The 17500-nt window shown below is 44.4% G+C and overlaps 1 protein-coding gene across 2 annotated transcripts in view; it reads left to right on the top strand.

Moving 5' to 3' along the window:
• The window catches only part of Nhe2 (Na[+]/H[+] hydrogen exchanger 2), a 314329-nt gene that overhangs the window by 287067 nt on the left and 9762 nt on the right, over positions 1-17500 (top strand). For both annotated transcript variants that reach the window (XM_076191601.1, XM_076191600.1), the window contains exons 11-16: positions 251-391; positions 6395-6470; positions 8066-8152; positions 9000-9107; positions 13972-14031; positions 15452-15519. In XM_076191601.1, the coding sequence (XP_076047716.1) occupies positions 251-391; positions 6395-6470; positions 8066-8152; positions 9000-9107; positions 13972-14031; positions 15452-15519 (540 nt within the window). The remainder of the gene's footprint in view (positions 1-250; positions 392-6394; positions 6471-8065; positions 8153-8999; positions 9108-13971; positions 14032-15451; positions 15520-17500) is intronic.

Genomic DNA, 17500 nt, shown 5'->3' with positions numbered 1-17500 from the left:
TTGCGACCCATTGCTCGTCGCCCCTTCGAACGGTTTGATTACCCTGGCTACTAACGTTAGACCGCTTTGTGTTTCGACAGTTTCGAAACGAACCCAGTATTAATATGTAAAGATACCATTATAACGAAAGGGTTAACGCACCCGGTCAAAAACCGGCCCATAGGCGTATGAACTCAAGAACTTCTCGGGTCGTGTCTCTGGGAATGGAGAATCGTGTTCATCCTGTGTATTTCCTTCTTGGGCATTGCAGCACCGGGTCAGCACTTACAAGCGCCATGCCGTCAGCGACGAAGAGGTCCAGACGCAGAAGGATGTCACGCACCACAACATTTATCTCCACACGAGGCAGATCGTCTCCAGCATGAACAAACACAACCGGAAGAACAAGAGAGTAAGTTATCCCATCCCCTTCTTCCACCGCCGTCTTCAGCAGCAGCAGGAGTGTAACTAGGAAACAGCTGCATGCCTTGTCTTTGTCCTGCTGTCTCTGTGATGGCGGTGCCCAGTAACGTAACATATATCATTCTATACTGAATCACTCTAATGGTGTTGCCTTTACCCAAGTTTCTCAGGTTTTTCAGAGTTCGACGATGGAAGAAAGCTCACTTGCCGGACAGGCCTCTAGAGGCGTTGGGCGGGGGTTGAAGTATGTAGATATAGCTCTTACGTACTCACGCGAAGGAACTGGTATGGGAGGGTTTCTTTTTCTGCTGCAGAGTTATATGGAGGAGAGTAGGCATATCATGAAACACGCTACAGAAATATAACTACCATTTACGTTTCTTGTTCCTTTGCCCGTCACTATGCATGTCACTACAGACCAACAAGAAAGAAAAACGAACAAGAAAACATATATATGCCTTGTCAGTAGATTCTACCAAGGCTGACACCGTCAGTGAAATATAGATGAAGAGTATATCCGTACGATGAGGTACGCGTTTCTTCAAGTACGTCACAACATGTTGCCGTAAGCTTACAGGAAACTTTTAAGTAATATTAAACCATTGTGTTATACCTGGTAAACAACAAAGCTTTGTTCAATCGTCGGCCTCCAATAGACATTAGCGCCCACAATGGCATGGGTCAAGCTGGTGAAAAGGACCTGCAGTGAGCTACAGTATGTGTATGAGGAGCGTTCTTTACGAATACTACCATCACCTAAAAGCTTCATACCTTCAGAATGGTGGGTACATTACTCAAACAAGAACTGATAAACGGCTGGATTTATTAGTCCTATACCTCTTTAATCTTTGATACCGTTGATCTGTTATAGATATATGGAAGATCTGATACAAAACACTCAGTTTCTGATGAACTCAGAAGAGAAATCCATGCTTACAGAAGACTTTATTCTTATGCTGCATGAGCAAAAAGGCCGCTACAAAATCAAGCGTACCAATTAAACAAAAATCTGTGAATGCTAACACACTAGCATGGACAGATTAACATCCTTCGGTATCGAGAGAGTGACACGGAAATGAATAAAATAACGTGGCGGTAGCCAGGCTATAATAAGAAAAGTCCCACCTGGCACGAAAGGCTTTAAGTGAAATAGGTGCAATCAGAATCCAAGATAAAAATGCCACTCGATACCGGAGGGGCAAAAGAAAATGTTTGAGAATATTCTTGTATGGGAAATTCAGAGATATTCAGATCGCTGCTAAAACTGTGGTCGCAATTGTTTCAAGTATAACTTGATTACAAATAGATTACAAATGCTGCAAAACTAAGTTTTGTGTACTTCGATATATTCGAAAGGCCTATTTTATCTATATTCCATTTTATTTAAGGAATTTCTGATTCCAAGAATCTTTATCATCCATTCATAATTGTAGTAAAAACGAACACCCACACACAAAATAATACTACCCACACACAAAATAATACTCGAGAATGGATGGAGGCATTTACGTAACACGATATATTAGAAGAAATAAGAAACTAATATGAAAGGATCCCACACCAAAGGCTGTAGATTCGAAGCCTCAAAAGGTATTTTCGTGAAACGAGCGAAGGTGTAAAGTTATTTCTGGTCCAGCAAAACCAGACTCACTGATCAGATTCCAAAGAATATTTTCTTTCAAAGAATAAAAATGAAAAGCTATAGTACAAACTGTTACCGACAAAGAGAGAAAATAATTTGCAAGAATATATTTATGCTACTACACACATACAGGTACATACATAGATACATACATGGGAATTATCATAACTATTAATGTCATTATCATCATCATTATCAGTATGGTTTTACTGATAGTATGATTTTTTGTACACTCTGTACCTTCTAGGTTATACTTTTTTCATGATTAGGCTGCCCTCATCTTTTTATTTCTTTAAATCATCGCCTGGGGTACCTGTCGTACCTTGTAGATCATACTTGCTATTTCTTGTTATTCATTTTTTTTTATAGAAAAGGGCTGCCTTGCTCTTTTTATTTCTTTCCATCATCGTCCGGAGTAGTTACTTTTTTGTGTAAACTACTTGCCTTCGTGCGCAATTGCGCATGCACGAGCAGTTCTACGCATACAGATGGGGGCGATGAGAGGGGAGTGTCTGCTCTTTCTCCAAGCAGTAGCCCGAGCTGGAAGGCCCCATAACTCCCAGCTCTCCGACGTCCCCCGTCTCCCTCATCTCTCCTCCTTCCTCTCCCCCTCCCCTCCTCCGCCCCCTTCATGTCCTTGACCTTCCCCCAGAATGAAGTCGGCCCTGAACTCTACAACCCAGTGTTCCAATTGCTCGATGCTCTGGCCTACGAAGCCATGATCAAGGTAAACAGACTGCCCGCCTTCCGGTAAGCTGCGTGTTCGTAGCCTACATGGTGTGTCATCTACACTCACAGGGCTGCGGGCAAGAAGCTTTTTCGGGTGTCCTGAAGCCGCCTTTTGTCACCTTTAAGGCCCCATAGTAAGGGGGAAAAGAGCGTTGTAGGGCATTCCTGTTATAAGTTTCTTTTCCGTAAGAAAATATGACCTCATGAACCACCACAGGGAGACTTTGATGTCATAGTTCTTTACGCGAGAATAACACAACAGGAATGTTTTGCAAGGTTCTTACTGACAAACTCCCCGGGGCCTGAAGGTATCTTCGGGTGACCTTAGGATACCCGATGAAGGTTCTGGACCGCATACTACAGGAACACGAGTATGAACTAACCCCGCCCGACACATCCATACTCGGAGTTCCCTCTCCTCCCCATCCAACAAACATAGGGGACAATCCCGGGAGTCACTCTGCTCCCTCATTGCACCAGGGATCTCCCTTACTCCCGGGAACACCGTAGGGAGGCTTCTCCTACTCCCATCCAACCATCTGAAGCGAGCCGCGAACTACACGGTTCGCCAACACCGTCACGGCTTCCCCAGAAGATGACTCATCCACAACAGGGACTTTAAGGAGCCGTCATGTGACTTGACGACATCTTGACAGCCGTCAGTACTGACCAAAGAGATCCGACATTCGGACTCAACAGTGATCAGAGGCAGACGCGTTGCCGTTTACCGCTGAAGGGGTACAAAGACCCCACCTCCTCTGGACTCCTGACGATGAAGGACAAAACGAGAACGAGCCGTTTCACAGCCGTCGAAGATCGTTTAAACAGTTACGAAAACACTGTGGTGACGACATTTTTTCTAAACCAAAGTTGACAACCCTTTCTATGCGCAAACTTCACATTGGTGAACTTATGCACGGACATGTGGATGATATCCACATCTGGGAAGGAGTATTTGCACATTTATCATAACTGGGCCCATGTCTTGAGGGGTTGACAGCTCTCCGTTGAAAATGTCCATCCTACCTTTGTTTTCGTTGTTGTTCAGACGAGCTTTAGCGACTGTGAAACCGGCAGGACATATTCAAAGATTCTTGCTTGACCTAGAACCGCTTAACTCAGCTACAGTGGACAAGAGTGGACAGCTCATGCATATTCCAAACGACTACAGAGACACTTCACCGTAAATATCACAGATCAAGCCAGGGGGACATTCGAAGAGAAGCACCTGTAAGCCCCAAAAAACTAAGAACCTAACACTTTGATGAACAGAGCACCTATCTGTCATTTCACGGGAACAATCGCCTCCACAGCCTTCCCACAGCGGCTGCGACAGTTGACACCATAGCCCACACTCCAGTCGCCACCATCAATAAAGCATCCCCACAGCCGCTGACAAACCACCATTTAGTCAACTCCTACTGCATCTCTTCCATAACCACTACCATCACTGTAGCATTTTCCTAGCCATCACCACAGCTCATCTACTACCACCATCGTCACTGTATTCATTCCCACCACAACCAGCACAGTAATACATATCAGTAGCCGTTACTATTACCGCGGCATGACAGCAACCATCAGTATAATTACGCTCGCACAACCATTGCATTTTCCACACCTGTTTTACAACTGCGACTGCCACCACAGCCGCTATAATATTTCCATAGCAGGCCTCGCGTCTTCCACGGTCGTATATGAAATACCACCACCACAGCTACTCAGATCCTGCCGCCAAAATTACAACATACCATCTGAAGCGACCTCTACACCACCGGCTGAAGGCGTACATATTGCCTTACTGACGGTGTTGATACCCCCGTCCTGACGATAAGTTTCTTTCAGATCGGGTTCTCGACGCATGAGCCGTCGTTGACCCACGAGGACATGCGTAGTGCCACCAGACCGACCTCTGTGGTCTTACCCGCACCCGGGGGAACACTTCCCCTCCCCAGGGTCACAGTATGTCACTCGCCCACTCAACCACTTACTGAGAGTCCACTAAACTACCTACCCATCCATCCACTGACCACATCCAGGCCTACCAATCACTGCAAGCCAGTGTTAGGCCTCCTAACAATCGCCTGTGTATTAATTTGATATGCACTGAGAGCATGTTTTGAGTATTTGGATGTGGTTTAGCATGAGGATTTTTAACTAACTAGCTATTATCTAATAATCACGTCACATTTGAACACATGATGTCTTGCTAAGAAAGCGTTTATCCTTGAGTTAAATGTATGGTTTCCATGCATACGCGCACACACAAATATGTGTACATACGCATAAGATTACATGTGCATTTATTCATATATTGTATATGAATATACGCTGTGTGTGTGTGTGTGTGTGTGTGTGTGTGTGTGTGTGTGTGTGTGTGTGTGTGTGTGTGTGTGTGTGTGTGTGTGTGTGTGTGTGTGTGTGTGTGTGTGTGTGTGTGTGTGTGTGTGTGTGTGTGTGTGTGTGTGTGTGTGTGTGTGTGTGTGTGTGTGTGCGTGTGTGCCCGTGTGCGTATGTGTGTGTGTGTTTGTATAATACGTGTATGTGTGTGTGTGTATCTTCTAGGCGAGTACCCCGTCGTCACCAATGATCTCACGTACTGCGTGAGCCAACGGTGACCATCCCCTCCCTTCCTTCCTTCACTATCACAGCTTCTTCCCGAACTGTCTACTCCCTTCTACCGAAGTCCCCGTCCTCCACCTTCTTTCACGTCCTCCCCTATGTTATGTGGTTCCTCTCCGCCAGGTAATTCCTCCCCTGTCAGGAGGTTCCTTGTGCGGCGGCGACCCTGAGGCCCAATAGGGACGACTGCAAGGTCTCCTGTCTCTCTCAGAGACCTCTTTTCCTTCCTTGTCTGTCGATCTGTTTTCAATTGGTGGTAGAGTCGTACCACCTTTGCATGCGCCTACTAATCTTTGTCTTGATATAATCACGTGTTGTGATGATATTGAGGTAATCTTTATGATGAGATGTTTTCCTTCCCTCCTGATTAAAGCCTCCTCAGTTGTAGAAACGTAGATTTCATTTGCATTATTGAACATAAAATTTTTGAGCCCTGCGGTGATGGTCTTGATTCCTAATTAATATATAAAACCACTAAAGAATCTCTTGAGCTAAACTCTCATTTTCTCTGTTGATAGATATCGCTTGAACAGTCAGAAGCACAAAGTGCTACGTAACTTTTACATACAGGCTCACCAACTGTCCCGAAAAAAGGCGCAGATTTTGCACTAGAAACTACATAGACGAAAATGGTAGATATATTAACCTTCCTAAGAAATGTAGGGCATTATTATTGACATACTTGCTTCAGTACTTAATACGAGACACATTTTGTTTCTGGAGGATTGGTAGCCATGGTTGCGAAAAGTTGGTAGCCCTGTGTTTTGGCTGAGTTGAAGCGATACATGAAAACTAAGAAATGAGCATTATTGACCATCCTAATTAACTAAAATCCTTCATAGATTTCCCATTTCCTTAAAGATCCTTGATTTATCAAAGGTTACTATTTCATAGGGCATCTGCCCAAGCGTGTGTGCCCCATTTCACTCAGCCCATCTCCACTACCACAGATCAGTCCCGCCTAACTTGCTCTTCTTCTCTCTCCTTTTCTCCCTGAAGAGCGAGAACGGCCTGACGAAGGGCATCGGCGTCGACGCCTTCAAGACCAACGGATCCGCCATCCGCCTAAAGAACGGTAAGTTGAACCTCGACCGAGTAGGATAAACCTACACTAGTCGTCTTCCAAGTTCGGACAGACACACATCTCCTGGAAACATTAGTTCCTACTCCACTGGTCACCATATGAAGTGATGATTCTCCCAAGAAGATGACGCCATCCGTCTTCCACCAAGTAACCAATCATGTGCGAACTAAGAGGAAGAGCTTTCATCCAAACCTAGACGACAACCAACAAGCAGAGCAATCTTAGACGTACGAAATTACGTCATAACCGCATCATCATCCTCAGATTTGAACCAGGACTAATTCAGTATGTCATTTAACAATCAAGATCAAGGAGGGGAAGACACATTAGAATAAATCATGAACAGTTTCGGTTCAGGCAAGACAGGTGATTATATAGATTATAATTTTGGTTGTGTGTATATCCGTTCCCTACAACTGAAAATGAACAGTCGTAATTGATCAAACTCAACGTAACGACTCAATTGTAGTCAAAACTGAATCCATCTTGGTTTCGTGTCGATTGAAGGAGGCTTTCCGGGTGGAAGCTTGGTTCCTAGATTTTGCTCATCTTCCAGGAAAAACGCAGGTCAAGTATGAAGAGGGGAGAAAAAATGTTTGCATTTGTTTTTACACCTTTACAATTTCCTTTAAGATGATCTTGACATTTGTCTTTGTAGCCATCTTGGCAAGTACGTTGGCAGTTACTTCGGCTGATAATAGCAAAAACAATTGGGAGGTATACAAAATGCCAAAATGCATTTGTTAGTTACTTCAATTCTTACGGCATATTTGCGCATGGACGCTGTCTCATACAACTACAACTGCATAGTCACACTTGACGAAGCTCAGCATAGCAATTGTGTTCAGTCAAGACCGAATCTGTTTAGTCCACATGTTCAGTGGTTAGTTCCAATGAGGCGGACTCAGGATTGGGTCGGGGATCTCCAGCCTCGCCCTTTTCCTGTCAAACTCAGCGGAATATCAACGTAGACTTGCGCGAATCACGGAAGGATGCCAAAACGCTTTTTATATATGATGGAGTGGATATCAATGACGATATCTGTAATGACATTTGGGGAGTGCTACATCTTACCTTTGAAGTTACTTTCGCGTGTAAGTCAGTGATTACATTTGCAATTGCCTTTGCAATTATTTTCCAGTTGTATAGACTTTTGCAAATGCAGTGGCAATTAATTCGAAGATTAGATTGATAATCCCTTTAACAAGTGTTGGATGATATTATTGCATATTATATGTTATTCTTCCTGCGAGTTTCACTGATCGAAAATCTATTACCACAACAGTCACCGATGGTCCTCGGACCCTCCTATAGATCAATTTGGGAAGAAACTTTAGACTATTATCTGTGTTCTGTTAATGCGAGAGAAAAAAAGAGAGAGAGAGAGAGAGAGAGAGAGAGAGAGAGAGAGAGAGAGAGAGAGAGAGAGACAGAGAGAGAGAGAGAGAGAGAGAGAGAGAGAGAGAGAGAGAGAGAGAGAGAGAGAGAGAGAGAGAGAGAGAGAGAGAGAGAGAGAGAGAACAGCAGAATGCCATCTTCCCCAATGACGTGTTATTATAATGTCTTCTGCCCCGCTCCCCTAACAGACCACCTCGAGGAAGTCGTGAGGGACAACCCGGCTTATGAGAGCGACGAAGACCATGGCCTCTGCTTCTCCGCCGACCATACTGACGGTGAGCAACTCTCTTTGCCTCCAGGTAGGTCCTCTGTTCACACTAACCTGGAGGAGTTTTTGTTTGATAGTCCCTTCGATATAGCGGCTTATTGGTTAGAACTATTCCTTCTGGCTGATGCCAGCCGAGGGGACAAACTCAAGGCAACAGATAAATCTTGATCGATCTCTGGTCCACATTTGTCCCAAGTTTACTCCCTCAGCTAAATCAGTTGCAGAACATTAGCCAGGATGAAATACTCTAATAATTGACACTATATTGGTATCAAATATTAATAGTTATTCTATAATTCTATAATCTCGTTTTAGTTAAGATTTTTCGCCAGCTCGCATTTCTTTCATGTTAGTGTGTATATCACTGCACGTTGTTTCACCACGTAGTTATGTTCTTTAATTAACTTCATGAAGACGTCTTCACCAGCGTGGTGATGTAGCAGTATATACATACCTCCTGCATCCGTCCCACACCAACCATAGTTGTTGCGTTTGATATAACGGAAGCTACAAATCCTGAGAATGGAAGCCTTCATTGCGGATTTTTTCAATCTTATTGGTTAACATAGATCAAATTGATGATTCATTTGAGGGCTTGTTGATCTCTCGATGTCCAGGCTGGATAAGATCATCGTTATTCATCAACTATGCCATTGTGTTGAAAGTTGATTAGATCAGTTTCCTTTTTCTTGTATTTAGTGCACCAGAAAAAGCTTATAAGCCATGAATAGCAAACAAAACATAAAACCACTTGGGTTGGTCTCTGTTGATGACCGCTCCCCCTCCCCCAGCCCATCCCCCATCTTTATCTCTGTCTCCTTCATGGACTAAGAATAGCGTCTTGTCATCCACAGGCCCCTCCCCGTTCCAGCCGGAACCGAAGCTAGTTTCCAGGACTGGTAAAAGAGAAAAGACCCCCACAGCAGCAGAAGCGATGTTACCGTGGAAGCGCTATTCAGAAGGTAGGTCCACCGAACCAGCCCTCGTTCAATGGTCCCCTCCTTTCAAAGCCCTTCCATCCAACTCCGTCATTCCCACTCTCCCTCCCAGAATTCCCTTCTCAGCCTCCAACTTCGTTAACTTGTCTTTTCGTCTGTCTATCCATCTGTCTTCTGTTTGTTTTCTCTCTATCTTTTGCCTCTCTTCTATCTGTCTGTCTGTCTGTATGTATGTATGTATGTATGTATGTATGTCTGTCTATCTTTCTGTCTGCCTGCCTATCTGCCAGTCAGTCTTTCTGTCTGTCTGTTTGTCTGTCTGTCTGTCTGTCTATCTGTCTGTCTGTCTGTCTGTCTGTCTGTCTGTCTGTCTGTCTGTCTCTCTGTCTCTCTGTCTCTCTCTCTCTCTCTCTCTCTCTCTCTCTCTCTCTCTCTCTCTCTCTCTCTCTCTCTCTCTCTCTCTCTCTCTCTCTCTCTCTCTCTCTGAACCTCTGAACCTCTGAACCTCTAAACCTCTCACCCTCTCACCCTTGATTACACCCAGTATCCTTCCTTTTCTTCCTTCTTGTGTCTTTCTCCCTCCACCTCTTCCACTATCCCAGCTTACTTCCAAATGCCTCTGCTTCCCATCACTCCTTCCTCCCAACCAATAAAACCTTTCCTCCTCTCATCCGCCTAAACCTTTCCCTTAAGTCTAGATAAACCCCAAGCTCAGGCTTAACGTGTCCACCTCTCCTGCCTGTGGTCCTGCCTCTTGCCCTATCTGCATGAAGGCATTACTGCCCATCTTCCCGCCTTGCCTCCCGACGGAGGTGCAAACCTCTCGCCGTGTGGCCGTCTCAAGGTACGTTTCCCACTGTGGCCACGACTAAAGCCTCCAAACCTTCACTGTTAATTCTCACGGCCATTCTCAAGCCTTCAACTACCATCCAGAACCCTCACACCCACGCCCAAACCTTCATCTTAAATTCTTATACCACCATCTCCGGCCCTAAACCTGCACGCCCAGTCAAGAACCCTAACGCCTACTTGCATCCAACGTTCCATAATCCTGACCTTTCAGCGTGGCCATATACCATGTATATGCTTCTGCTGCTAACGCCACAGGACCTGTTTGACGAGTCCATCGGACGAATAAGGTCCTATGCTATTAGCCGAAACAGAAATTTATAAGGTATGTTACTATGTTGAAGGTGTTAAATTCACAAACCTAAGTCAAGCAACCACTACCCTGAACCCGCACGCTCACGACCAAACCTTACGACCCCTTCAATCTCCTTTACAGTGGCCAGAGCTAAAGCCACTTAAAGCCATTCCTCTCCCACCCTGTCACCAAGTTAAACTTCCACGCCCATCTCTCACTATACCCCACCCGCACGCTCACGTTGTCATCACTTCAGACCTGCATGTCAACCCCAATAGCTTCATAAGTTCTTCAACCCAGTGACGTACTTTACATGTTTGGCTTACACTGAGGGAGAAAGTAGGGTCTCGATAAATCGACCACATTTTTGTTGCGAGACTACTCCCTTAGTTGAAACAGGTCATCTAACATTAGCTACAAAAAAATTCTGTCGATTGCGTCACTGGTCTGAAGGAGTTGAGGAACTCTGTCCACATGTCCTCTATCTCTGCACGTGCCCGAATCGATCGCTCTGTCTCGTAGCTCGCATCCGCACGACCCTCCTCAATAGCAACTCATAAGCTTCTCTTGCTGCCCTCACTCTTCTTCCGTCTCGAACCCACACAGCACGCTAACTTCTGCTAGATGATATTACTGCACATCAGATCATCTGGTAGTTGAAACGTTTGCTATAGCAATTTTCTGTGATAATTGAGACCTGTACATACAACAGGTGATCTCATCGTTGGACCCCAGCACACAAGTCAACCCCTCTAATAGCTGAAACGAATATACCAATTCTTCTAGTCAAGATCCCCACGCACGTCAGCTCTTCTAATAGTCCATACCCCTATGCACACCTCTTCTAATAGTCAAGACCCTCACGCATAGTAGTTCTTGTAATAGATCAACCTTTCGCGCACTAATCCCCATAGATGAGACACGCACTTACGCAAATAATAGTAGAGACCCTTAATCACGCCAAATCTACACCCCCTAAAGGTCTGAATGTACTCACCCGATATTCTGTCAGACCCATACGCAAATCTCTATCTCCACTCACCCATCCTCCACCGCCACCTTAGTCTAGGGTTTTCAGCCTCCTCACCCTTTCAGACCAACAAGCAAATCTCTCCATCCACAACCTCAAACCCGTCCAGAACGTCCTAAACCAGCACGCCAGACCCAACATCCTTACTACCTCAAGTTCCTTTAGCCGTCCTCGCCCAAGGGCTTTTCTTGTGAATCTCCCGCCGCTCAGGCCAGCGAGGATCTTCCTCCACGGTCTCTTGCTGTTGTTACTCCTGTTGCAATTCCCTAACAAGCACACTGTTTTGTGCGAACTAAACCATACGGAAGACCCTTACTGTAGAAGATAATAAACTTTCAAAGACTTGCTGCCAATCTGTCAAATGAAGCCTTTCAACACAATGACGCGTTGCGCATAGATTCTGCTGTGACCAACGCCAGACAATGACCTTCAGCTGAGGGTCTGTCGGACCTTAGCTCACAATGGGTTCTCGATCAAACAAGACCCTGATAAAACAGTGTCCGCCCTTTCGCAGAAGCTAATCATGCTGCGCTTATCACAGCAGAATATATAAACAAAACATTATCATGTTGTGTTGAGGGGATTAAGGACCACCCATCCTTCACAGTTTGACACCTGTTGAAATAGGTTTGGAGATTCCTGGTTGGCCCTGCTAAGCCGCGTGCAACTTCTCGATCGGCCAGACCGCAGTGCCTGTGTCTAACTTGACTGCTAGGTTGGACGAGGCCCGGGTCGAGGAGTGCACAGTGTAACTCGGCCCACCAGGAGACTGCAGACGTGAAGGCAAGTGGGGCTTAGTTTCAACCCTCTCGCTACGGCGATGTTGTTCCTCGAGTCGAGTAGGATCGCGTCACTGTAGCAAAAGGGTCCAGTGTCGTTAGACGACAGATAACGCTGAATGCGTTTAAAAAAAATTCCCTCTTTTCTTCTCTTTCTTCTTCTAACAAATTACTTTTTTGAATACTTAATTGCCTTTTTCTTCTTTATCTATCTATATTTTTCTCTTTCTTACATCGTCCCGACCCACCTCCATCTGTTTCAGAAAATCGAACTGGCTCGATACTTATTCCCCTGCTGAACTCGAGATCCTCAGGCTGGTGCCGTTTTTTGTTGTTGTTGTTGCTGTTGTCGTTGTAACTGTTGCTGTTTTGTGACTAGTGTTTGTTGTGTTATTTTCGCTGAAGAATGCATTCAACTCTTTCACTGCGGAAGGTGCTTCCCTCAGGCAAATTAAATCGCCTGTCAAGATCTTCAGTGCATTCTAAAAGAGTTAGTCGATACAGGCTCAGAATAGATTTATTCTCTCACTGCGGAAGGGAAGTTCCTTCAGCTAAATAAAATCGCCTGGCGGCAGCTAGAATAAAAACTAAAGGCAGAAACATAGCGAAAGGGTTAATGTCGTTGTTTGTCATTACCTTGTTGTGATAGTGTTGTGTTGTATTAACGGAAGGTCACCGCTTCCCTGCCATCATAGCTCCTCCCCATCTTAGTGATCCTGTAGTTATACACCAGTTCGTCTGCGTTCTGCCTGTCTGTTCGAGTATTAGTGTTCTTCCTTTCTCATGGGGCAAAGGCGGAAGTGTGGTTTGTCTTCAGAAATTACCCATCCTAAGAGAGTATCCCCAGAAGTGACTCTACAGGAGTAATTTATCGAAGTTACCCTTTACCACTGAGTGCAGAAATGATCTTCCTGGACAAGAAGAGACACTTCTAATAGTAGTCGCCCAAGAATCCCCACCCTGAGTCCAGATGAGAGGTGACCTCATCTTAGATGTAACCCACTAGAAACCACCCCTTCCATAAGTGACCCTAATTTACGCACAGTAATAGAGTAAGATAGAATAAAATAAAATCTTCTCTGAACTCGGGAGTCTAAGCCCCGTGATATCTCACCCACTTCCAGCCGATAGAAATCCCCACACCTACAATGACAAACCCTTCCTGTAGAAGGTATAGACGATAAAGACTATGGCCTTGATTGTATCCATCTCTAACTTTGAAATAGATTCTGCATTTGCATTTCGTATTACATGTTAGCTATTTGCATTACTTAATGTAGCATAAAACTATCAACACAGCACGCCCAATACTATTACCACAGCAACTGCCATTACAAATGTAAGTGTCCCTAACATGGTCGTTACAACCACAATTCCTTTGACAACACTCATCGTCACAGTCACTGTCTACACCATACAAGCCTACTCTCGACTACCGCAACTTTATATCCGTCAAACACAGAAACTCAATTAAATACAAAACTTGCTCACTTTGAGTTAATGATATTTACATTCTAACCGTGCTTAAACACACACACGCACACACACCTATACACACATACACACACACAGACACACACACACACACACACACACACACACACACACACACACACACACACACACACACACACACACATATGTGTGTATATATATATATATATATATATATATATATATATATATATATATATATATATATATATAGATTTTATATATATATATATATATATATATATATATATATATATATTCACCCCATACTCACATTTACGATCTCTTTCTCATGCTCGTGCATGAGTATTTACACATGAATATTACATTAACGCTCATTCAAGCATACACTCTTCCTCCTGCCCAACAACCACCATGTCTCTATGTCCACCACGCCCCTTCGTGTCCACCGCACACCCTAACTTCGCCGTGCCGTTCCAGAGGATACCCCAACCAAAGCGCGACTGGTGCAGAGGAGCGTCAGCTTGGCTCCTGAAGAAGGTAAGTTCCTCCTGCACACACCAGCGGCAGTGATTATCACTTCGTTCTGGAGCTTGCAGCGCTGCACTGTTTAATCTCAGTATGATCTGGGGTCCCCCTTAAACACATCTTTCGTCATAGACCTTTGCCACCAAAGTCTACCCCCCCCCTCTTCCCTCCGTGCAACAGTTAACCGCTGGATTGAGGGAAATATTGATATTGGCATTATCGAACTTATCGAGCACAGAATCAATAAAGTATGTGCTGGTTTAATGTTTTAGAAAATTCGATAGCGCCAAATATCCAATTCGGAAAAGGGGTACCCCATGATATGGTGAGGACGAATAGCAATGATAATAATAATATGACCTCAGTCAATAACCAAACCCTTTGGGAAGCGAACCCTGTTTGTGACACAGATCGCTAACCCAGACAATAATATGAGGAATGGTTGGCACGGCTTTCGAACACAGCAACAGATAGGTAAGTTTTCACTTCGTTAAAACAAATATGATAGAAAAGTCTCCCTCCCCATGTCCTGCCCCACTGCATGCGATCAGTGGTAGTCGGAAGAGAGAGAATCGTCAACAAGCTCTGTTGTGATTCTCTCTCTTCCCCAGCCCGCTTTTTTGTCCCATCTATCTACTGTACAAGGATGCAGGGGACGAGGTTTTGTGCACTGACTCCAAAAGATATCTTTACGTATTAACGATATACAATATGATGCACTGGATGAAGATATATTTAGAAAAGGCTGGAAAACTGACCCCCTCCCCCAAGCCTACATTTGTCGGTGGCTGGCATGACTCGAGACGAGTACCTTCTATGGTGAACAAATGCTTTCATTTCCATTCCGAGCCCCAATGAATCGCGGTTACCTAATTTTCTGCATCTGTCGACTTCCCTCGTAAAGATACCTTAAGGAGTCATTATACATCACGTCGTTTGTAAGACTCAGAAAGGGTGGCTCACCCTAGTAGTTCCTCCTCAACCTCGTGGAGTAAGGATCCTGGAGAGGGCATCCGTCCTGCAAAAGGCCTGGAAGAGGCGCCGAAGAAGTCCTGGGGAGGATGTGTCGATGGTAGGTGGGATTAGCGTCAGCAGGTGAATAAGAAACACGTCACAGGTATCTCTCCTCTCCTCGTTCCCTTCTGAAGATAGAATAGAAACTCTACACTCCACCACCCCCTCCCCCTTTCCCATGAAGAGATACATCTTAACCCCAGTAGTAAAAAGATAGAAAAAAAAATAGATACCCTAGATTACATCGTACTAAAGTTACCAATTAAGCTAGTCCTAACACATTTAATATAGGGTCTGGGTGCAAGTGGAGTGGGGTGGGGGGCTCCCTTTTAGCTGAGTGAAACCAATGGTAATGATGACCTCTCGTCCTGTATGCCACCGCCCTCGCTAACGCTCTTTTCGGTTTTTCTCCTCTCAGATGAGTCGCTGGCAGCCCCGACGATCGCCGAGGCTGTCCTTCCATGGAAAAGACCTGAAGATGAAGAGGTAAGATTAGAGTCTTTACTTGTCCCTCCTCCTCTTCCTCTTCCGCCTCTTCTTCTTCCTCCTCCTCTTCCTCCTCTTCCTCCCACTCCTTCGTACGAGAACCACCATCGTATACTTCAACAGCTGCCTCTACTACCATTACTATTTCTGCTACTACTATTGCTAATACTACTGCTGCTACTCAAACACATTTTTTCTTCCTGCTCCTACCGCTAGTATTACTCTCATACTGCTACCAATAAATATTTTCTTCTTCTATTACTGCTACCTCTTTCAATTACTATCACTGCTACTGCTGCTGCTGCTACTACTACTACTACTACTACTACTACTACTACTACTACTACTACTACTACTACTACTGCTGCTGCTGCTGCTGCTGCTGCTGCTGCTGCTGGTGCTACTGCTACTACTATTACTATTCCACGTGCTGTTCTTTTTTCTACTTCTACTACTGTTACTATTCCTCGTGCGAGGTGCTGACTCCTCAAATTTTATACAGTCAACGCAGTATTTTAAATATTTTGGTAATACCCCTACGGATCAAACTCACACAGCCTTCTTTTATGATTAGATATCAAACTCTTTTCAAATGATATTGCTGATCGCCTTGAATTTCTACCTTCCCTCCTTTCTACTACCTTACTTAATTCTCTCTTGTATCACCTCTATGATTTCATTTCTTCAGTTCGATAGTCTCCCTAAGGAAAGAAGCGCTAGTTATCGCTGACGAATGCTACTAATGCTACTAATGTTGTAACCTTTACCGCAGCTATCACAGAGAAGAGTACATGTGATGCTCCGTATACTCTTCCTTGTGTACCTGTTGCTGTCTGACTTCTACTTGAGTACCAGATTCACTTTTTGTGGATTTCTCTCAATCTTGTTTCAATTTTCTTTAGTCTTTTTTTTTCGGTTTTCTTCCAGTCGTTTTTCATTCTTCTTCCTTCAGTCTTCTTACAATTTTCTCCTTTTATTACTTTTCTTTCAATTTTCATCTTCCAATCTTATTTTTATCCTCCCCTTCTTTCAGTTTTCTTCTTCTTCTTCTTCTTCTTCTTCTTCTTCTTCTTCTTCTTCTTCTTCTTCTTCTTCTTCTTCTTCTTCTTCTTCTTCTTCTTCTTCTTCTTCTTCTTCTTCTTCTTCTTCTTCTTCTTCTTCTTCTTCTTCTTCTTCTTCTTCTTCTTCTTCTTCTTCTTCTTCTTCTTCTTCTTCTTCTTCTTCTTCTTCTTCTTCTTCTTCTTCTTCTTCTTCTTCTTCTTCTTCTTCTTCTTCTTCTTCTTCTTCTTCTTCTTGAGGTCCTGTCAACCTCTCCAGCACGTTGACATACTTTAGAGGACGATGTCCTTGGCTGAAAGAGATTGGACAGAGTTGAACCAGGACAAACATTTATAAACTGCATCACCTCGATGAAGAGGTGTAACACACATCTTGGTCTCTACTGAAAATGGCCATAATCTGATACTAACGTGTAAGGTGCACACACCAAGAGGCATTAAACCAAATCCGTCGCCTTTGCCTTTAGGGCTGCAGAGCCGGGATTAAATCACCATCACCGGTAAACAGCTGGGACCTAAAAGGCACAAGCTACAGGACGTACCAAACGAGACCATTGAGATCCTTTGGGGCGCGTCCACACGAGTCGCCGATTACCAAAAAACACATTTAGAAATCGGGACACGGTACCTTATTTCCTCTGGGTTGCTTGATAATGATGATTTATGTGGAGGCGCACCTCTGGTGTGTCTCATGAAGTCCATTTGAGGAGAGTCTGCCAAGAATGAACAACCCGTGCAGCTTTTAGTTTTAGAATCTAAGAGAACCTTTGAGGCCTAAACCTTATGTTTAGGGCCCTTTAAACCTCGAACACTTTTGTGTATGTCTCTGTAGGTCCGGGCTCTTCTGGATATCAGGGTCTCTCAGGTTCTGTAGGCCTAGGGTCGTTGCATTCGTCAAGCCGTTTTACTTGAGGGTCACGTCC

This window comes from Oratosquilla oratoria, chromosome 10, assembly GCF_046742065.1.
Source record: "Oratosquilla oratoria isolate Oo_2021 chromosome 10, ASM4674206v1, whole genome shotgun sequence".
Taxonomy (NCBI): Eukaryota; Metazoa; Arthropoda; class Malacostraca; order Stomatopoda; family Squillidae; genus Oratosquilla; species Oratosquilla oratoria.
This window is presented reverse-complemented; position numbering and strand designations above follow the sequence as displayed.